The sequence below is a fragment of the Prunus dulcis genome, chromosome 2, assembly GCF_902201215.1.
Source record: "Prunus dulcis chromosome 2, ALMONDv2, whole genome shotgun sequence".
In the NCBI taxonomy this organism is placed as follows: domain Eukaryota; kingdom Viridiplantae; phylum Streptophyta; class Magnoliopsida; order Rosales; family Rosaceae; genus Prunus; species Prunus dulcis.
Window position 1 is genome coordinate 10,794,382 of NC_047651.1, and position 21,819 is coordinate 10,816,200.

At 38.6% G+C, this 21,819-nt stretch overlaps 3 protein-coding genes across 3 annotated transcripts; 2 read left to right on the forward strand and 1 right to left on the reverse strand.

Moving 5' to 3' along the window:
• Positions 1–9,351, reverse strand: LOC117619788 (beta-glucosidase BoGH3B-like). The gene is made up of 9 exons (XM_034349825.1): positions 9,210–9,351; positions 8,872–9,076; positions 8,426–8,516; positions 7,974–8,119; positions 7,455–7,698; positions 7,028–7,132; positions 6,754–6,936; positions 950–1,151; positions 1–603 (listed from the first exon to the last, which is right to left on the reverse strand). The coding sequence occupies exons 1-9, from the start codon at positions 9,349–9,351 to the stop codon at positions 116–118; spliced, it is 1,806 nt and encodes a 601-aa protein (XP_034205716.1). The 3' UTR covers positions 1–115.
• A 6,828-nt stretch (positions 9,352–16,179) lies between these two features.
• LOC117618101 lies at positions 16,180–16,776 on the forward strand. Its single transcript, XM_034347722.1, has one exon. It carries the CDS (start codon positions 16,180–16,182, stop codon positions 16,774–16,776), a length of 597 nt encoding a protein of 198 aa, XP_034203613.1.
• Positions 16,777–17,636: 860 nt separating this feature from the next.
• Positions 17,637–19,316, forward strand: LOC117618102 (rust resistance kinase Lr10-like). Its single transcript, XM_034347723.1, has 3 exons — positions 17,637–17,805; positions 17,974–17,997; positions 18,160–19,316. The coding sequence occupies exons 1-3, from the start codon at positions 17,637–17,639 to the stop codon at positions 19,314–19,316; spliced, it is 1,350 nt and encodes a 449-aa protein (XP_034203614.1).
• The last annotated feature ends 2,503 nt before the right edge of the window (positions 19,317–21,819 follow it).

Below are 21,819 nucleotides of genomic sequence, written 5' to 3' on the forward strand. Positions count from 1 at the left end.
CATAACTCCATATTTGGCATCAAGGGGGATTCATTCATGAATATCTGGTCTGCTCTGCTTACACAAGTTCAATAAACTTAGACTTGGGAACAACCTAGTGACAAATTATTTAGTGTTAACATCTCTCCTTATTGCATGCCAGCCCAAAGCCAAGAGGATATAAAGGGTCATATGAATTGTCTCCAGCATTCACAGGCAGCTGTTCAACCCTTTTAAACCATGTCACTGGGAGCTGGCCCTCGAAATCGTGATCTCCAAAGATAACATCTGCAATTCCATCTCCTTCAGTACCAGGTAACCAGGCAGCAACAAGAGCATCTATCTTTTCCAATAGCCAGGGCTCTAAAACTAAGGGTCTTCCAGAAATCAGAATTACCAATGAGGGGATTTTGTCAGCAACTAAGCTTATGATATCAGCTCCATTCATGGGGATCACAAGCTTTGAATTGTCGCCCTTGCCTTCTGCATATGGAGCTTCACCAACAGCTACAATTGCGAAAGTGATATCTTGCCGTGCTAAGGTCTCTGTCGAGGGATACTTCTCATAAATGATTTCTGTATCATCTCCAACTGCCTTCTTAATAGCTTCCAAGATGGTTGTCCCTAAAAATGTAAATGATCTAATTAGTGAGTTGCACATGTGCGATTAAGGCATTGAAAAGATACTAGCATGCAATCAATTTCTTGTTTTCAACAAAATTGAGCCATGAAGAAAAAAAAAAATTTATATAACCTGTTTATAATGGTTTTCAAAAGTAAAGTTTGCAAAATTCTGCTTCAAAACTTGAAAAATGAAATTGTTTGAGAAAACATGATGCATGCAAATGAAATTCTAATCTTATTAAGATATATGTACACACACACACAAATATGTCACATTGATTATGATAATCAACAATTAGGCTTTCAGTCATAAAAATAGTAGAAAAATAGCAACATAATTCCATACCAATTGTTATCCTTCCACTGCTACCATATTTTGTAGCTGTCCACCCTCCACACTGATTTCCAAGATCATCGGCATGAGTTCCAGCAATGAGTATTCTTTTAGCCTTTCTTTCTAAGGGAAGAAAAGGTTCCATTGGATCCTTTCCATTTTTCAAAAGAACCAATGACCTCCGAACTGCTTCACGTGCTAAATCTCTGTGCATCTGCACGAGAATCATGGAAATAGAAACTGTTTCATAAGTACAAGATGCTCAAAACAGAATATATGATCAATGGGCCATTTTCAAATGATAACATGCAAAACATGTTGATGATTGGCTCAAAAATAGTCAAAAGCAAAACTGCTTTCGGTGCTTTCGGCTAGCAGACAAATTGGAGACAAATTAATGGCTAGCATTGATAGCTTACTTTTACCTTTTGACTTGTGTGTTTTGCTTTTGCCGTTGGGTGGTTGAAGAGCAAATGTTTGGCTTATAAAAGGGAACATGCATTTGGGAAAAAAAGAGCGGAAAGCACCGAGAGTTGATGAGAGAAGAAAGAAGTTGGGAGAGAGAAAAATAATAGTTTGGGCAACTAAGTTTTTGTTGCTACTGTTGGTTATTTTTCCCTCTCTAAATTGTACTCAATTTGTATCCCCTTTATATTCTTGAGTGTGTGAGCTTGGGTATATTTGGGGCTTGGGTTTTCTGAGTGGTTAAACACTATTGTATTCTCTCATTGATTATAGTGGAATACTCCGTCGTCTCCAAACTGGATGTAGGCAATTGCCGAACCAGTATAAATCTTGGTGTTGTTCTTGTTGATTATTTTGTTCAATTTTTCTCCTGCCTGTTGTTATTTATTTTTCACTCGCAGTTGGTTGACGCTTCCGCACAACAAGTGGTATCAGAGCTCCAGTTTTTCGACTGGGGTTTCGTGGGAGTGAAAAATCTGTCGGTGCTACAGTGACGGGTGAATAGTGCACGTGAATAGTGTCGGTGCTACAGTGCCCCGTGAATAGTGCTGTGCTACAGTAGCAGTGAATAGTGCCGGGCAGATTTGATGGCTGGAGAAAAAGTTGAAATTTTAAAGGAGAAGGAATCGACATCGTCTTCGTCGGCACCTACATCCAATAGACATCCAATTGCCAGTACAAGGTTAGAGGTTGATAAATTTAATGGCTCCAATAATTTTGGTATGTGGCAATGTGAAGTTATGGATGTGTTGTATCAACAAGAGTTGGATATGGTTCTGGAGGATAAACCAGAAGATATTGATGACAAGCAATGGACTCGAATTAATCTCCATGCTTGTGCCACTATTCGATCGTTCCTTGATAAGGAGTTGAAATACCCGTATATGAAGGAAACTTCTGCTAAGAAGTTATGGATGAAATTGGAGGAGAAGTATATGACCAAGAGCGCAGAAAATCGGCTCTTCTTGAAGAAACGACTCTTCCGATTTCAATATCGTTCAGGTATTTCTATGCATGAACACCTCAATGATTATAATAAAATACTTGCTGATTTAGCAAACCTTGATGTGATAATTCCCGACGAGGATAAGGCACTATGTTTGTTAAATTCATTGCCTGATGATTATGATCATTTGACAACTACTTTGTTGTATGGAAAATCCGAGGTGAAACTGGATGAGGTGTCTGCGGCATTGGTGAATCATGAGTGTCGTAAAAAGGAACAGAAGACTCAAAATTCACAAACCGAGGCACTCGTTGCAAGGGGTCGAACAGAGGAAAGAAAATCTGGGAAGCGGGGAAAATCTCGTTCAAAGTCACGAGGGAAGTTTCCTGCTAAAGATGAATGTGCCTTTTGTCGCCAAAAGGGTCATTGGAAGAAAGACTGCCCCAAATTGAAGAACAAGGAGAAGGAGAAAGGGGTTCTGAAGCAAATGTTGCAAAATCTGGAGATGAAGATTTCGAGTTTGCTTTGGCTAGTTCATCTGCTGATGGTCACTCAACTGAGTGGATTTTGGATTCAGGTTGCACCTATCATATGTGTCCTATTCGGGAATGGTTTTCTAGCTTCGAGGAGCTGGATGGTGGAGTTGTTTTGATGGGCAATAATAATGCCTGCAAAACACAAGGGATAGGCAAAATCTGTTTGAAGATGCATGATGGAACAGTCAGAGAATTGAGTGATGTTCGGTATGTTCCGGATATGAAGAAGAATCTCATCTCATTGGGCGCTTTGGAATCCAAGGGTCTCAAGATCACCATGGAGGGTGGAGTTCTTAAAGCTGTGCATGGGGCACTGGTGGTGATGAAAGGTACAAGACGAAATAACTTGTATTTCTTGCAGGGTAGTACAGTTATTGGTGGAGCAGCTGTCACCGAAGCTGCTGACGCAGATAGCACAGACACCACAAGGTTATGGCATATGCGTCTTGGGCATGCTGGTGAAAAAGCGTTGCAAGGATTGGTGAAGCAAGGCTTATTGAAAGGTGCAAAGGCATGCAAATTGGAATTCTGTGAACACTGTGTGCTGGGTAAGCAAACTAGAGTGAAATTTGGCACTGCTATTCACCACACTAAAGGCATTCTAGATTATGTTCACACTGATGTTTGGGGACCTTCCAATAATGCATCTTGGGGAGGTAGCCATTATTTTGTCTCCTTTGTTGATGACTTCTCTAGAAGAATATGGGTGTACACCATGAAGCGTAAAGATGAAGTCTTGAAGATATTCCTGAAGGGGAAAAAGATGATTGAAATGCAAAGCGGTCGGAAGATCAAGACTCTCAGATCAGACAATGGTGGTGAATATAAGTCTGATCCTTTCTTGAAAGTTTGTCAAGATGAGGGTATTGTGAGGCACTTCACGGTTAGGGAGACACCGCAACAGAATGGGGTGGCGGAGCGCATGAACCGTACTTTGCTTGAGAAAGTTCGGTGTATGTTGTCTAATGCTGGTTTAGGCAAGGCGTTTTGGGCTGAGGCGATTACTTATGCAAGCCATCTCATTAATCGGTTGCCTGCTGCTGCGAATGAGGGCAAAACGCCCATGGAGGTATGGTCTGGTAAACCTTGTACTGATTACAAGTATTTACACATATTTGGTTGTCCTGCTTACTATCATGTCAGGGAAAGCAAGTTAGATCCAAGAGCAAAGAAGGCTCTATTTATGGGATTTAGCACTGGCGTGAAGGGATACCGACTTTGGTGTCCAGATGAGAAGAAAATTGTTGTAAGCAGAGATGTGACTTTTGATGAGGCTGCTATGGTAAATCAGAACAAGCATGAAGGTGAAATTGAAGCAACTAAGACCATGAGTAGTTCAAAGCAGGTGGAGTTACTGAAAACTCCAGTTGTTCCAGTAAGGTCTGATACTACAGACACTAGTCCTACAGTTGATTCTGATGAAGAGGACGAGGATGATGAAGAGGAGGCACCTACCCAAGAGCCTCCACAGCAACAAGATTCTATTGCAATCAGAAGATCGAGAAGGGAGATTCGAAAGCCTGTTCGGTTTACTGATATTGTGGCATATGCACTTCCCGTTATTGAAGATGATATTCCATCCGCCTACAAAGAAGCTGTCAGAAGTTCAGAGAGCGTGGAGTGGAAGAAATCTATGGATGAGGAGATGAAGTCTCTTCATAAAAATGAGACTTGGGAGCTGGTTCAGTTACCAAAGGGGAAGAAAGCAATTGGTTGCAAATGGGTTTATGCCAAGAAGATGGAATCTTTGGGAAAGGACAATGTGAGATTCAAAGCCAGATTAGTAGCTAAAGGATATGCTCAGAAGGAAGGCATTGACTACAATGAGGTATTTTCTCCTGTAGTAAAACATTCCTCTATTCGTATTTTGTTGGCTTTGGTTGCACAGTTTGACCTTGAGTTGGCTCAACTTGATGTCAAGACTGCATTCTTACATGGTGATTTGGAGGAAGAAATTTATATGTCTCAGCCAGAAGGTTTTAAGGTTGCTGGAAAAGAAAATTGGGTTTGCAAATTGCAAAAATCATTGTACGGCTTGAAGCAGTCTCCAAGACAATGGTATAAGCGATTTGATCGGTTTATGATCGGGCAGAAGTACACAAGAAGTCATTATGACCATTGTGTATACTTTCGCAAACTACAAGATGGAACCTTCATCTATCTGCTTTTATATGTTGATGATATGCTTATAGCATGTAAAAGCAAAGTGGAGATTGAAAGGTTGAAGACTCAACTGAGTAATGAATTTGAGATGAAGGACTTAGGAGAAGCTTGGAAGATACTGGGTATGGAAATTGAAAGAGATAGAGCGAAGGGCAAGATTAGTCTGTGTCAAAAGCAGTATTTGAAGAAGGTACTACAGCGTTTCGGGATGAATGAAAATTCAAAACCGGTTAGTACACCTCTTGCCCCTCATTTCAAACTTAGTGCTTCTATGTCTCCTAAAACTGGTGAAGAGAGTCATTACATGGCTCAAATTCCATATGCAAGTGCTGTTGGTAGTTTGATGTATGCTATGGTGTGTACGAGGCCTGATATTTCACAAGCTGTTAGTATTGTCAGTAGATATATGCATAATCCAGGAAAAGGGCATTGGCAAGCTGTGAAATGGATTCTACGGTATATTCTGGGTACTGTGGATGTTGGTTTATTGTTTCAGCATGATAAAGTTACTGGTCAATGTGTTGTTGGATATGTGGATTCTGATTCCGCAGGTGATTTGGACAAGCGTAGGTCCACTACAGGTTTTGTATTCACTATTGCTGGAGGTCCAGTGAGTTGGAGGTCGATTCTGCAATCTACAGTTGCTTTGTCGACTACGGAGGCTGAATACATGGCGGTAACAGAAGCTATAAAGGAAGCCATCTGGCTTCAAGGATTGCTTGATGACTTGGGGGTTGAACAAGACCATGTGGATGTTCATTGTGACAGTCAGAGTGCTATTTATTTAGCAAAGAATCAAGTTCATCATGCACGTACAAAACACATTGACGTGAGGTTCCATTTTGTTCGTGAGATTATTGACGAGGGAAATATTCTTCTTCAGAAGATTGGGACCGCTGAGAATCCTGCGGATATGTTGACAAAGCCAGTTTCGTTGCTCAAGTTTAAGCATTGCTTAGACTTAATTGGCATTTGTAAAGTTTGTTGATTGCCCCATGGGGGATTGGGAGACGACCATTGAGAGTGTTGCTTCGAGGTTTTGAGCCAAGGTGGAGATTGTTGATGATTGGCTCAAAAATAGTCAAAAGCAAAACTGCTTTCGGTTGGCAGACATCTTGCAGTGCTTTCGGCTAGCAGACAAATTGGAGACAAATTAATGGCTAGCATTGATGGCTTACTTTTACCTTTTGACTTGTGTGTTTTGCTTTTGCCGTTGGGTGGTTGAAGAGCAAATGTTTGGCTTATAAAAAGGAACATGCATTTGGGAAAAATGGAAGAGCAGAAAGCACCGAGAGTTGATGAGAGAAGAAAGAAGTTGGGAGAGAGAAAAATAATAGTTTGGGCAACTAAGTTTTTGTTGCTACTGTTGGTTATTTTTCCCTCTCTAAATTGTACTCAATTTGTATCCCCTTTATATTCTTGAGTGTGTGAGCTTGGGTATATTTGGGGCTTGGGTTTTCTGAGTGGTTAAACACTATTGTATTCTCTCATTGATTATAGTGGAATACTCCGTCGTCTCCAAACTGGATGTAGGCAATTGCCGAACCAGTATAAATCTTGGTGTTGTTCTTGTTGATTATTTTGTTCAATTTTTCTCCTGCCTGTTGTTATTTATTTTTCACTCGCAGTTGGTTGACGCTTCCGCACAACAAAACATGTAGCGGTTTCAATGACGCGAAAATGAGACATGCTGCTCTGAAAATTACCTTGCAACCAACTATGTCCTGCAAAGATGTATCAGTGAAGGGATGTTCAAAAAGACCAGCAACAAACTTCACTCTTAGTATTCTCTCAACAGCATCATCTATCCTGGACATTGGTATCTCCCCAGATTCCACAAGATATATTAATTCCTCAATGAATTGTTCATATCTGAAAGGAACCATGACCTGCATACCTTCTGAATTAGACAAATGTAGGAAGTAAAGATCAAGGAAAGCAAATAATTGTTAGGCTTATAAACTTGGAGTTCATATGTACCATGTCTATTCCTGCATTAATGGCTAACGAAATGCATAAACGATAGTTTGAACCTTCAGGTTCACAAAGTTGGTCAATTCCATCCCAGTCAGAAATCACAAATCCCTGCAGCAGAGTACAAAATGATGCTTATCTAGACATACAACATTTAATGTTAAAGAAACTCTGCACTTTGAATAAACCAATAAAATATATGGAAGGTTACTTGAAGTTCATTCAAATGGTTGCTAAGTTGCATCTTACTGATGACTAGGGAGCATTCAGGATATCAAAATTCTAACATATTCCATCACAATATGCAATATTATCTTTGTGCTGAAATGACTGATTATAATTAGTTGAGAACAGATTAATAGGAATTGGTAGGGGTAGGTCTTCGGTCCCTCTTTTCCAGTAGGAAATAGTGCAGATTATGTGGGTTCCTTACCCTAAAACCTAGCTTATCTTTCAAGATTTCTGTGAGGAGAAAACTGTGTCCATGTAGTCTCTGTCCATTCCAGCTGTTATAGGACACCATAATAGTGGAAACTCCTTGAGAAATACAGTCTAGATAAGGGCGCATATGAATTCTCTCTAAGTCGTCATAAGAGGATATATTATTGCCCTCATTGACACCTTTCTCTGTACCCCCTTCTCCAACAAAATGCTTGGCAGATGCAATAATGTTGTTTCTGAAATATACAAAAGTAAGAAAAAGTTCAAATATCTGAGATTACTTCCAATGGGACTTAAATTTGAATGCAAGAACATGGTAAGCATAAGTTGTGAACCTCCAAGAACTCGATTTTTCCTCAATTAGTATACAATTTTGAAAATAATTATTTGATTTTATTTGAAACAAAGATGATTAAAGACATGTTATCAAATTCAGATAAGATGCAATATGTTTAATGAAAGAAGTATGCATGGAAAATTATTGACTAATAACTCTCCTTTCACTTTCTACCTTCCTGCTACAAAAGGGTAGCCCTTTGGGTATCCCTGGGGTGGCTGCCCCTGCAAGCCTGAAACGATAGAAGTCATCTTGCTTACAATTTCTGTGTCTTCACTGTAACTCTCGTAGCATCTTCCCCATCTGGGATCTTTGCACACCTGTCAAACTCAGAATCCATTCAAGTGAATTTCTTCACAAACCCATTCAATTCATGCCTCAATTTATTATCTTACATTTATACCTACAGTTTTATATGCTACAAATTTACCAAAATTCATGGCTTAAAAGAGTGTAAAAAGAACAAGACCCAAAAGGGGGTATAATTTTTTTTTTTTTTTTTTTTCCACAAAAGAAATAAATTTTGGAGTTTGAAGTTTTAGTAGATACGCCATAAATTTTGCAATCCGATAAACTGCAGTCTAAACTTAAAACAGATAACGAGTACTGAATCCATAATAACTTACAGCCACACAGGGAGCAAAAGTATAGTGAATGCCACAGGCCCTGGCTTCAAGAGCAGTTGCCACACCAATCCTTCGAGCCAAATCTGCATCTCTATCACGCACAAACGCACACACAGTTCAAAAGTTAGTGGAAATGGAAGACTACCAAGACTTTTCTTTTTGTTTCTTTCTTATGTTTTTCTTCTTTATTGTCATTCTGAGTCGTCACAAATCAGGATTCCAAGTTTCAAACAACTGTGTTTCATCAGATTTGAACTTAGAAACTCTTCCAGCACAAAGTTGTGATTACCTTATATCATTAGACCAAATGGTCAGTGCTACAAATTTAATATAATTATAGTTTTTCCACTATTCTCTTAGTGATCAAACAAAAACATCAAAATTTAAACCAATCAAGAAACGAATCATTAATGAATAAGCAGTCTTGAAAAATGAAACACACTAACCCAGTGGCGCCAAGACCAACATTGTGAGGGAATATGGTGGCACCAAACACATTACCATTCCCGTGAACCGCATCAGTCCCATATATGAGGGGGATCCCAAGCCTAGACTCCAGCGCTGACCTCTGAAACCCGTCTACCATATCCGCCCAGTCTGACGGAAAAGCCTTCTCAACCGGCAAGCTGCCCGGGGCACTGAATATGCTCCCTGCCATAATAATATATATACTCCATGAAGTCTACCATCAATTACATGGGACCAAAAAAAAGTCTATACCAGATAGAGAGAGAGAGAGAGAGAGAGAGAGAGAGAGAGAGAGAGAGAGAGAGAGAGAGAGTACCGATGGAGAGGTCTTTAATGGCAGCTGAGGTGGCGACCTGGCGCTCGATTTGGGTCATCTGGCCGACCTTCTCTTTCAAAGTCATACGAGAAAGGAGTTGTTTGACGTGAGCTTCATTGACTTCCGCCTCTACTTTGGCCATCTTGAGCTATTAACTAACCTCTTTCTTCTCAGCTGCTTTAATGGGTTCTTCTACTCGAAGTTGCAGTTTAAAGTTAGGTTGTAGTGTTCAATGATGTTCTATATATGATAATCAAGATGCCTTAAAAGCTCGAGCCAGGGAAACAATATATATATATTTTTCATTTTCAAGTTGTTTTTTTTTTTTTTTTTGGTAATAAAAATGGTGGCACTGCAACCACTCTGAGTCGGGAACTGTTTGTGGATAAAGCTCTCCTCAGAGGGTGTTTTTCACAAGTTTGAGTTTCGAATGCTGTACCCATAAAGTATCCAGCTAATATTCGCCCAAGTTTTTAATACTAGTGGAGAAGTGAAAAGGAAGAATTATTATTTTTAAATATCCTCCGTACACTTTGTATGTTAATTAGTTTAAACAATTTGAAAATTATTCTTCTTTTCCGTTTGAGCGGGCAGAAGGTTGTGCTTGTGGTCGTCCTGGTTCTTTTTAAGAAAACACTGAACAAGTGTTGCCTTTTCCTTTCGTGACTTGCCTTTTGTGAGGTACTGCGCATTGTTGTGACTTGCCTCACTCTCTCTCTCTCTCTCTCTCTCTCTCTCTCTCTCTCTCTCTCTCTCCATAAAATTATTCATGGTTGTAAGTGTCAGAAATTAGGAAAATTTGGTAACAATGAAATAAAATGGAAAATAATAAGGATATAGTTAATGGATTAGTTCTGTTTTGGGCTTAGTCATATGTTTTTGAATTTTGGTTAGCTTGAGGTGAATGGGCCTTCACAAGGGCTTTAAGGCTTGTTTAATTTATATTTTAATTATGTTTCTACCCTTTTATAACTTAAAAACACCACAAAATTCTTCAAAAATAAAATTCAAACATGAGATCTGAGATCCCATCAGATCCACCAACCTGCAATGTCGACCCTGTGGGAAGAAATATTTCGGGGACCGATGAGTGGATGACATGTGGAAAAGGAAAATTTCCTATGTCAAATAATCATCCTAATTAAGTCCTATTTAATTAGGGAGATAATATTTGATTTAAGATTGGAATATCTCCCTAAATTATGAAAGAGAGTTCCACCAAATCTCCTTGATTAATTCCAATCTTCTATTTTTGGGTAAGAATAATCTTGATTAAATAAGGATTATTCTTCAAACCCTAGAAGGCATGCGCTCTATAAATACATGACTACACAACACACATAAGGTAATTGTAAACTCAAATTTCGAATCCGACCAGAACACACACAGCTCCGGCCACCCGACTCTCCCAGTGAGAGAAAACCTCCATCCTTTCCATTTTTTAATCATATCTTCCTACGATCCAATTAACTAACATAGGAATCAGAATCAGAGGGCCTTTAGTCAACACACCCAGGTATGGTCCATTGACCTAGATTTCCCCCGTGTGAAGAAGAAAGGAGATCAAAGGGTGAAGAAGAAAGGAGTTCGAAAGGTGAACAATCAATCTGCGAATATTCCCTTGTGTGAATATTTGCACAAACATTTTGGTGTTTTCATTGAGAGCATCGAGTTATACTCAACACGTTGCTCTCGAATCAAAGGAATCTATTACACTCAATCAAAGCCTTCCAAACAACCATGGTTAGAAGCAAGCGCACGAGAACCAAAGTCGTCGCAAAAACAAAATCCGCGACGAACCCTAGCCATCTTGATGACGCGGTGTCAATCCAACCAAATAGCTTCACAGCCAAAACCATGACTTTTCCTCTTGGCCCCATGGCTGTGGTACGACTCTACATGCTTGGCTTTTGAGCTTTTGAGCTCTATGAGTATGTATTAAAAAATTAGCTTATCTTGTGACATGTATTATCAATCTAACTGCTATTTACATATATATATACAGTCCCGATCTCTTGGACCACAGGAGTCCAAGAGATTGTGGTCACCTACCGTTGGATATTAATCCAATGGTTCAAAATGATATATATAAATGCAATATGACATAAATGATTATTACCCGATTCAAGTCAACGGTTGAATTTACATCCAACGGTGAGTGACCATAAATCTCTTGGACTACAGGGGTCCAAGAGATCAGGACTATATATATATATATATACTTATTTATTTATTTCTCTTATCCGAATGTCTACACGTTATTATTGTGTGGATGCTATTGTGAACAAGGAGAAAATCATAGAAGGGTAGTAGAAAATACATAATATCCGCACAATAATAACACCTTGACGTCCACATAAGAGAATATATATATATATACTTTCTATTAAGGGATTTTATTATTCAACAGAAAAATACAATTTCAAGTCCGAAGATGAAACTGCACAATATGAAGAAGATTGGGCCACAAAATCACGTAAGAACGAACAAAACTAAGCTCGAAATAGGAGAAATACGATCGAACTGGATAATAAAATTGGAGAATGAATTGATAATCATATTCAACGTATAGATACATATGTATATATGGTTACAGCAAAGTGATATTATAGGAAATAAGTTACTGCTATGCTAGAATTAATGTTGACCCATATATGATGGGATTACAACAATTATGCTATATACAATCTCCTAAATTATGGGGATTTTATTCTCAACACTCCCCCTCAAGTTGGAGAGTGAATGTTTTGAAGTCCCAACTTGCCACTTAAGAATTTTACCTGATCTCGTCCCAATGCTTTTGTGAACATGTCGGCAAGCTGTACATGTGAGCGAACATGAGAAGTAGAGATGATTCCTGCTTATAGCTTCTCCCTTACTATGTGGCAGTCTATCTCTATATGTTTAGTACGCTTATGGAACACAGGATTGGCTACAATGTGCAAAGCAGCTTCATTGTCACAATGTAACATAGTGGGCTTATCCTGAATGACTTTTAAATCATCCAAAATGTAGCGTAGCCATATTATCTCTAGGCACGTGGTTGCCATGGCGCGATATTCTGCTTCTGCTGTTGATTTTGCAACGTTTGATTGTTTCTTGGATTTCCAAGAAACAAGAGAACCCCCAAGGAATATACAATAGCCTGTGGTTGACCTTCTCGTTGTAGGACATCCTGCGTGGTCAGAATCACAGTAAGTTGTTAAGGCAAGGTTGTTAGCTGCTGGAAAGAACAAACCTTGACCAGGTGTGCCTTTGATAAACCTCAAGACCCGAAGTGCCGCATCTAAGTGTGGTTTCCTAGGTTGTTGCATAAACTGGCTCAATATCTGAATAGGATACACGATGTCTAGCCGAGTAACTGTGAGGTAGATTAATCTCCCTACTAATCGTCGATAACGGGTTGGATCATCCAATAGAACACCATCTGTAGGAGTAAGCTTCAGATGTTGTTCCATGGGAAAAGAGTCTTGTCATCCACCCAGTAGGCCTGCATCTTGTAAAATATCTAAGGCATACTTCTGTTGACACATAAAAATCCCTTGTTTTGATCGAGAGAATTCAAGCCCCAAAAAGTATTTTAGATCACCAAGGTTTGTGATGCGGAAGTGTCGAAGCAAGAATGATTTGAGAGTATTGATTTCGTCCAAATTGTTGCCAGTAACAAGTATGTCATCAACATATATAAGAACGACAGCGAGAGAATTACCATTAACTTGAATAAAAAGTAAATAATCTGCCTTGGACTGTTGGAAACCAGCTGCCTGAATGGCTGTGGAAAACTTAGAGAACCAGTTGCGGGAGGCTTGTTTCAGACCATATAAAGACTTGTTGAGACGATTTACAAGATGCTCCCCCTGTCGGCGAAGACCAGGAGGAGGGTCCATGTACACGACTTCAGATAAGTCACCATGAAGGAATGCATTATTGACATCAAGTTGGTGGATGAATCAACTACGAGCAGCCGCCACTGTGAGAAGGCAAGTGAGCCGGTTTCTTTGCTCGCGAAGGTGTTTCGATGGAGCCGTCGACAAAGCCAATCTTGTTCTTGGCTGTAAGAGCGATGATCATGGATCTTTTCCATGTGGGATAGTTATCACCATTAAGGCGCTTGTTAACAAGCAAGAGCCCTGGGTGATCTGAAGAGTGTATAAAAAAAGAATTAGAGGTCTCGACGACAGAGCTTTGAGAAGACTCATCGCTATTGCCCATGATGAAAGAAGATAGAGAAGAAACCTAGATGTTTCAATCAGAGTGAAAGAAAACAAAGGTTGCAGCGGAAATTGAAGAGCCACCACGAAGGTGCTCTGATACCATAATAAAATTGGAGAATGAATTGATAATCATATTCAACGTACAGATACATATGTATATATGGTTACAGCAAAGTGATATTCTAGGAAATAAGTTACTGCTATGCTAGAATTAAGGTTGACCCATATATGATGGGATTACAACAATTATGCTATATACAATCTCCTAAATTATGGGGATTTTATTCTCAACACTGGAGCACAGAAATCACACGCCAAAATTGACATTGATTCTATATGCAAAAGCAAAATTACAAAGAATATATAAAAATTAATGTAAAAACACAAAACATAATTAGAATAAAAGAGAAAAACAAAGTAGATCAAACGAAAACATGCCAGAAGATCAGAGCTCCAATCGCAGCTAAATGAACCAGAGCTCCAAATCGTTAAAGCATACAAAAACGAAAGAGAACCAAAGCTCTAGTTTCAAATTGAGTGTACTTTAAACATACAGGGGTAAAAAAGTCATTTTGTAAGTTTTAAAGTTGGGCCAGGCTTTTTAAAAAGAATGGTAGCATTGTCTTTTCAATTATTATTTTAAGCTGGGCCAACGAAATGGGCCGTCCTCTTTGGCCTAATCCAAAACAACAATTCATTCCTAAGTATTAAAACCCAAATAAAAATACTCTCTGTCTCAATTACTAATTAGTAAAGATACTTATGTTTAATATCTAATTTTGCTTTTATATAAGGGTAAAATGTCATTTTGCACCTTGAACTATGACGCATTTCAAACTTACCCCCTCCCCTTTTTTTCTTCTTTTTTGATTCTTCCTCTTTGTTTCCTTATCTCCTCTCGTTGTTCATTTTTTTGGTGACACAGAGCTTGAGCAGAGAGAGCAATGGAGGTCTTTTGGTTGTGGGGTTTTCGCCGGCGGAGGAGGAGTACAGGTTTGGGTGCGAAAATGGAAACAATAAATGGAATTTGTTTTATTGAATAATTTTTTTGATTGAAGAATTTGTTTAATTGTTTAGGCTTATTATCACAAAACGTCCCTAAGGTTTATGAAACTATCAACAAAAAAAAAAACTATATGTATATATATATATATATCACAAAACATCCCTGAGGTTCATCCACCTATTACAAATGGCCCCTGCCAAAATTTTTAATTTTTAATATTTAAAATTCATAACATTTTAATAAAATTTTGGTTTTCTTTTTAAAATTTTATGAATTTTCAATTATTTAAAAATACATATTATATTTTAACTATGTGTGACACTATATTATTGTAGATGTGGGCTCCATATATATGCCACATTAACAAACTAATGAAGTTTTAAAAAAATAATTTAAATCATAAAATTTTAAAATGAAAAAACTAAGGGTCATAAATGGTGCTCAAGATTAAAATCCTTCCACAAATGATTTTTTCATTTATAAATAATTTTAAAAAGAAAACTAAAATTTTATGAATTTTAAATTAAAAAATTAAAAAATTTCATAGGGACCAATTGTGATCGGCAGGGATATTTTGTGATATATATATATGTCATGTCAGCAAAGTAACGGAGTTTTTGACGGAACTTAACAGCAAGGACTATTTGTGATCACACATACTAACCTTGAGGACCATAAGGGACAAAAAAACATTAAAGATGCAATCTGATAGTTTCGTAAACCTTAGGGACGTTTTGTAATAATAAGCCTATTGTTTATTTTAAACAATAAATGCAAATACAAATGGAAGGACTATAATTCCCTCAACAAACAAATCACATGGCCCTCTAACCACTATTTAGATAGAAATATAGATGAAATCTCAAGAAATCTAACGGCAAGTTCTATATTGACTATTTTAAACGAGTAAAAAAATTAAATCGACTGACGAAATAATTCAATGGAGCAAGTTCTAATTTCCTAATAGTTAAGGGGGCAAAACGGCTAAAAATTCTTTATATAATACATATGTCGTTAGCAGCATGCAAAACGGAGATTTTATATCTATCTGATCATATCGCATCATATTTTATGAGACTATGATGCAGGCTTGTCTAACGCGGCTTTGACCATTGACCACCAAGTACGAGAGAAGTTGTAAAGAAAAATAACCCCATGCGGATCAGAGTGAGACAAAAACGTAATGAGACAACCTCAAGACTCCAAGAACACATAGTTTTGGCCACGGATACCCACTAGGTGTTTGCAGTCATTAGACCAGAAAAGGCCACCATTTCTCCTCCTGTGCCATCATTTCCTGGCAAAGCCCTCTAGCAGACAATAATAAAGTGGCTCCCGCACACTTAACTAAACAATAATTTGGGCCAATATTCAACAATAATTACCTTTTTTTATTTTTATTTATTTATAAAGAATCTTCAATTCAGAGCATGCAATTGGCCTTCGCGTCAATGATCACTTGGAAGAAACTCATTGGCAATATCCAAAAGCAGGTCCAAGGGATTTGGCTTGGCATATATCTATCAAGCTCCTGTCAAACACGGCTTTGACCTCTTAAGTCGTGCAATAGAAATACAGCGGCTGCTTGCCCAAAGCTAGCTAGCGGATTCAAGAAGTGTGTCTAAAAATTTCTCTCTCCATGGCAAGCACTTGCAGATTTTGTGTTCTCGTTGTAGTAAGTATATTATTGCTTGGTCTTGGTGCCTTGTTTGCCTATATTCTTTTAGCTAATTTAGCCAATAGTACATTAATGACGGATAGCTATGGTAAGTGCATTCCGTCTACCTGCGGTAACATCCAAAACATAACCAGCCCTTTTCAACTAGCCAAAGATCCAAATCCAAGCCCCTGCACGAACTCGGATTACCACTACAACCTCTATTGTGAAAACAACCTCACAGTATTGACAGTAAATTGGGGAAACTACTATGTGCAGGCAATCAACTACGACAACTTCACAATCCGAGTTGTAGATCCTGGCATTCGCAACAATGATTTCTCCTCCATCCCCCGTTATTCGTTTTCCATTTACAACATCACTTACTTCAAGTGTGAAAAAACTTTGCTCAACCTTGAATTAGCATCAAGTGCAACACCTGTAACTTTCTTCAAGTGTGAAAAAACAGTGAACTCGTCTGTGATGAGAACGTATAACTATGTCAAGCAAGGAAATATAACGGCATCAGAAATGGAGGACGGGTGCAGAATAGAGTGGACGACTTTGATGAGTAAGTCGTTCTTGTACGGAAAGGACAGAAACTTATCTTATCATGACATACACAGCGCACTGGGGTATGGCTTTGAGCTTCAATTCCGCTTTCTCCCCACATGCAAATTAGGTTTGTGAATTATTTGCTATATTCCAAGTCTACAATTTCTTACTCAATAACTTTCTGAATTTCTCCAAATGTCACTTGTTTAAATCTATCAACTATGACTTTTTGTTGCGCTTTATTACTCATTTTCAATCATTTGTTTTGTTTAGTTTTATTTGAAATAAGGCGATACAGGGCTGAAAATGAGAAAGACATATGGAGAAAATAGGTCAAATATTCTTTGAAAATAAAAATTCTAAATTTTTTAATTAGTTTTATTACTTGTATTTTGTCTGCCAAATTTAAATTCCCTTCTCTCTTCTTCACCTTCCTATATGATGTAATTTGCTAGTTAGTCTTAGTCAACCATTAAGCAGGTCAGAGTATAAATATAAATATATATAGGCTTATTTATGTACATGCCCCCTGTGCTTTCAAACTTGTCTCAGATTACCACATGTGTTTGAAAACGTCTCAAAATACCTTCTAACCTTTTAAAAACCGTCTCACGTTACCCCTTCCGTCAGTTTTTTTGACGTTCCGTTACGAATGTTGGGCCCCACTTCCTTTTTTCTTCTTTTTTTTCTCCTCATTCCCCCTCCCCCCATTCTAGAACAGCAGCCCCTCCTCTTTGTTACTGTTCATCACTTATTTACCCTCCAAAACTCAGAAATTTCTCCTCACCAACGCAACTAGCAGCAAGAACAGCTCGAGAGGTTGAAAAATCATACCTGGATCGAAGCAAATGGTGCTCGGAATCTCCCGAACGAGCGATGGAGATTTTGGGTAAAAACCGGCCAATTTCTTGCTTTTTCCAGCGATCCAGACGGTGGTTGGCAACGGCTGAGATGTGAGGCTAGTAGAGAACAACGTGCTGGTTCTTTTGATACCCATGTCGTCGCTTGGGGTGGCCGGAGTAGGAGATGACGGCCCAAAAACTGGTCGGATGAACAGTAACAAAGCTGTTTTGGAAATTATTTTTTTTTGGGGGGAGGGGGGAAGGAGGAGAAAAAAGGAAGTGGGGCCCCTCGTTCGTAATGGGACGTCACGTTTTTTAAAAGGTTAGAGGGTACTTTGAGACGTTTTCAAATACAAATGGTAATCTATGACAAGTTTGAAAGCACATAGGGCATGTGCATAAATAAGCTATATATATATATGTGTTTCGAAATTTCAAACTTATTGTCAAACCTTTAATTTTGGTCACTTTTTCTTTGTATCTCTTGCAGGTATTTACGGTTGGCTGATACTCGGTAAGAGTTTGCATATTCCTTTAGTGCAGAATTGTATTTCCTATTTGTCAGTAGAAAAAAAAAAAAAAAAAAATTGGAAGCAAAGAGGAAGGTTATGATGCACATATATTATATCCAATAAAGCATGTCATTTGTGATTCTTTTTGTGATATTGCTTTGCAGGAGCATTTTTCCAAATAAGATCTATATTTGGGGTTCCATTTCTGGCTGCTCTTCTAATCTACAAACGGCGAAGAATGCATTTGTCAATGTATAGCAGCATAGAAGAATTCCTGCAAAGTGATAACAATCTCAGTCCAATAAGGTACTCTTACTCAGATATTAAAAAGATGACCAGTAGATTCAATGAGAAGTTGGGTGAAGGAGGTTATGGCTCTGTATTTAAAGGAAAGTTACGCAGTGGTCGATTTGTAGCAGTTAAAATCTTGGACAAGCCTAAAGCTAATGGACAAGATTTCATAAGTGAGGTAGCTACTATTGGGAGGATTCACCATTTTAATATGGTTCAACTTGTTGGTTATTGTGTTGAGGGATCAAAGCGTGCCCTAATTTATAACTTCATCTCTAATGGGTCTCTTGATAAGTACATTTATTGTAAAGAAGGAAGCAACCCCTTAAGTTGCAGGAAAATGTATGAGATTTCTCTTGGAGTGGCTCAAGGGATCGAATATCTACATCGAGGTTGTGACATGCAAATTCTACATTTTGACATCAAGCCTCATAATATTCTTCTTGATGAGCACTTCATCCCAAAGATTTCTGACTTTGGGCTTGCAAAGCTATATCCAGTAGGTAATACCATTGTCTCTTTGACAGCAGCAAGAGGAACAATGGGATACATGGCTCCTGAGTTGTTCTACAAAAATATTGGAGGTGTCTCATACAAAGCTGATGTCTATAGTTTTGGAATGTTGTTGATGGAAATGGCAAGTAAAAGGAAAAATTTGAACGCAACCATAGAGCATTCAAGCCAAATTTATTTTCCTCTTTGGGTCTCAAACCAATTTTGCATGGGCAAAGAGTTTGAGATGGATGATGCTACAGAAGAGGAAAAGAAAATGATAAAAAAGATGATTATAGCTGCTTTATGGTGTATACAATTGAAGCCAAGCGATCGTCCTTCGATGAATAAAGTTATAGAGATGCTTGAGGGAGAGGTTGAATGCTTGCAACTCCCTCCCAAGCTTCTTTTATGTCCACAACAAGAGATGCCCAGAGACAATCTTCATGGTAATTCGAATCCAATGTGTTCTAACACAGAGCTAACATGTAGTACTCTGTCAGATATGAGTAGGACTCAACTAGAGTTTCAACTTTAATTTCAGTTTTATTATTATTTAAGCTAATAAGGGAAATATATGGGTTCAAGTTGCATACATTAAAACTACGTTCTCATTTTGAACAAATACTTATGTGGTTTTGCTCCTCTGCCACCACAAGCATCTCCCTCGATGTCATAATCACTACCACCACCACTAAGTCATATCTCATATATTTATTTATTTTTGGAAAAATGCTAAGTAGGTTAGTTTTAATAAAAATTTACATGTAACGGGTATAATACGTGCTATTGCGTTATTAGTTGGGAATAACAAAAAATGTTATCCTGTTATATGAAAGTTTACCCTTTATCTTTAGAGACCAACTTGTGTACCATCTTTCTAATAGAGATGAGATCTACGGTATTAGTAGGCCCCGCCTCTATTAAAGAGATTGTCTCTAAAGATGTCTACCTATCATGACCCTTTATTTTTTTATAAAAATAAATTTTAAATATTGTATTTAAATGTCATTTATGATTGAAAAAGAATCTTGAGCCACATCCATTGTCCCCCACTTCAATGCTCTGAGCATGGAATTAGCCTTTGCACCAATGATCACATGGAAGAAAGTCATTATCAAAATGATCAGCAAATGCTCGAGACCAATAAGTAGTGACAATAAAGCACACAAAATGCAAAGGGCAGCAATACAAATGCTTGCAGTTGCTTCATCATAGCGAGTGAATTGCAGTAGTGTCTTAAAATCTATCGTAATAGCAATTTGCTTGTTTCTCAGTTATGCACAATAACGGCAATGGAAAGTGCATCTCGTCTTCCTGCGGTGGCATCCACAATATCCCTATAATTTATCCTTTTCGGCTAAACAATGGTCCAAATAAAATAAACAGAGTAAACTGGCCATGGTATAATTGTAACATCTCACATCAACTAACGGAGAGGGGGTGATGTGCCTTATATGTACATGCCCGCCTCTATCTAACACTAGGCCTTTTGGAAGCTCACTGGCTTCGGAGTCATGGGAACTCCGAAGTTAAGCGAGTTGGGGGCTAGAGCAATCACAGGATAGGTGACCCACTGGGAAGTTGCTCGTGAATTCCCAAAAACAAAACCGTGAGAGCAAGGAGGGGGCCCAAAGAGTACATATCGTGCTACTGCGGAGCCGATCCCGGGATGTGATAATTTGGTGTCAGTGCCACTCTACCGTGTGGTGCGAGTGTGCCGACGAGGACGTTGGGCCCCTAAGGGGGGTGGATTTTAACATCCCACATCAACCAACGAATAGGGGTGATGTGCCTTATATGTAAATGCCAGCCTCCATCTAACACGAGGCCTTTTGGGAGCTAACTGGCTTCGGAGTCATGGGAACTTCGAAGTTAAGCGAGTTGGGGGTTAGAGCAATCCCAGGATGGGTGATCCACTGGGAAGTTGCTCGTGAGTTCCCAAAAACAAAACCGTGAGGGCAGAAAGGGGGCCCCAAAACGGACAATATCGTGCTACGGCGTAACCGATCCCGGAATGTGACTATAATAATGACCTCTCTTGCGTTGCATGAACAACCTCATTATGACAACTTCACCATCCGAGTTGTAGATCCTGGCATTCGCAACAACAATTTCTCCTCCGTCCCTCACTATTCATTGTCCCATTACAACTTCATTTCGTTTTTCGAATTGCATTCTCCCTCCCCTTTAAGTACTACACCTATAACTTTCTTCAAGTGTGCAAGGACACTACTATTATTCCGTGCACTAATTATATTTGATGTTGGTTCTTTGAACCTTCAAGCATGTGCTTTGTATCCTTCAAGCAACTAATGAGTAAGATACAACAATAAGCATGCGCTCTGTTGGCAATGGCAGATTAATCTTTGTTCATCTTTTACAATAAAATATACCAAATCATTTACAAATAACTTGAAAGAGGCTATAAAAAAAAAAAAAAAAAAAAAAAGGCATGTAGAGTAGATGACAGGACCCGAACCAAATTCTGCTTTGAAATTTGAGTCGAACCCTGTGCGTGTCCGACACTTGGCGAAGGTCGGGCACACCTATTTGCCCTTCTAATTGTAATTTTAACCTTGACTCCTACCGAAAATTCGGCAGAGTCTCCCCTATAATTTGCTCAATCCCAAAACTTACACCTGTCAAAACGAGCAAAAATATCCACACAACCAACTGCCAGCATACTTAAGATACAATACCCAGTCCAGTTCTTAATCTAGGGCAAATATCAGAGCAGTTCTAATAGTTTACAAATAAGTTAATCTTTTTACAAACCAACACTTTTGTAACAAGAAGGCGCGGAAGGCAAGATGGCCCGGTGGTGGGTTTCCTGTGCACGCTACAGCCTGGGGGCGCAAAACATTTGAAAATGTGAGTGGACAAAAGTAAAGGTTCATAAAATATCCTAAGAATATACTGACCCCCATTGTAAAAACAGTTAAGTAAAACTGAATATGTACTCTGCATTTGAAGCATACTAAACTCACGGCATTCACATGCTGAAATCAAGGGATTTATATATTTATATAAATATATAC

What these genes read in the sequence shown, in the direction of transcription:
- LOC117618102 (XM_034347723.1), top strand. Translation starts at nt 17,637, where the DNA reads ATGTCGTCGCTTGGGGTGGCCGGAGTAGGAGATGACGGCCCAAAAACT. An exon ending in GACGTCACGTTTTTTAAAAG is followed by an intron (nt 17,806 to 17,973) that starts GTTAGAGGGTAC and finishes TATCTCTTGCAG; the next exon opens with GTATTTACGGTTGGCTGATA. An exon ending in TTACGGTTGGCTGATACTCG is followed by an intron (nt 17,998 to 18,159) that starts GTAAGAGTTTGC and finishes ATTGCTTTGCAG; the next exon opens with GAGCATTTTTCCAAATAAGA.
- LOC117618101 (XM_034347722.1), top strand. Translation starts at nt 16,180, where the DNA reads ATGACGGATAGCTATGGTAAGTGCATTCCGTCTACCTGCGGTAACATC.
- LOC117619788 (XM_034349825.1), bottom strand. Translation starts at nt 9,351, where the DNA reads ATGGCCAAAGTAGAGGCGGAAGTCAATGAAGCTCACGTCAAACAACTC. An exon ending in GTTGGTCTTGGCGCCACTGG is followed by an intron (nt 8,517 to 8,871) that starts GTTAGTGTGTTT and finishes TGTGCGTGATAG; the next exon opens with AGATGCAGATTTGGCTCGAA. An exon ending in CAGTGGAAGGATAACAATTG is followed by an intron (nt 604 to 949) that starts GTATGGAATTAT and finishes TTACATTTTTAG; the next exon opens with GGACAACCATCTTGGAAGCT.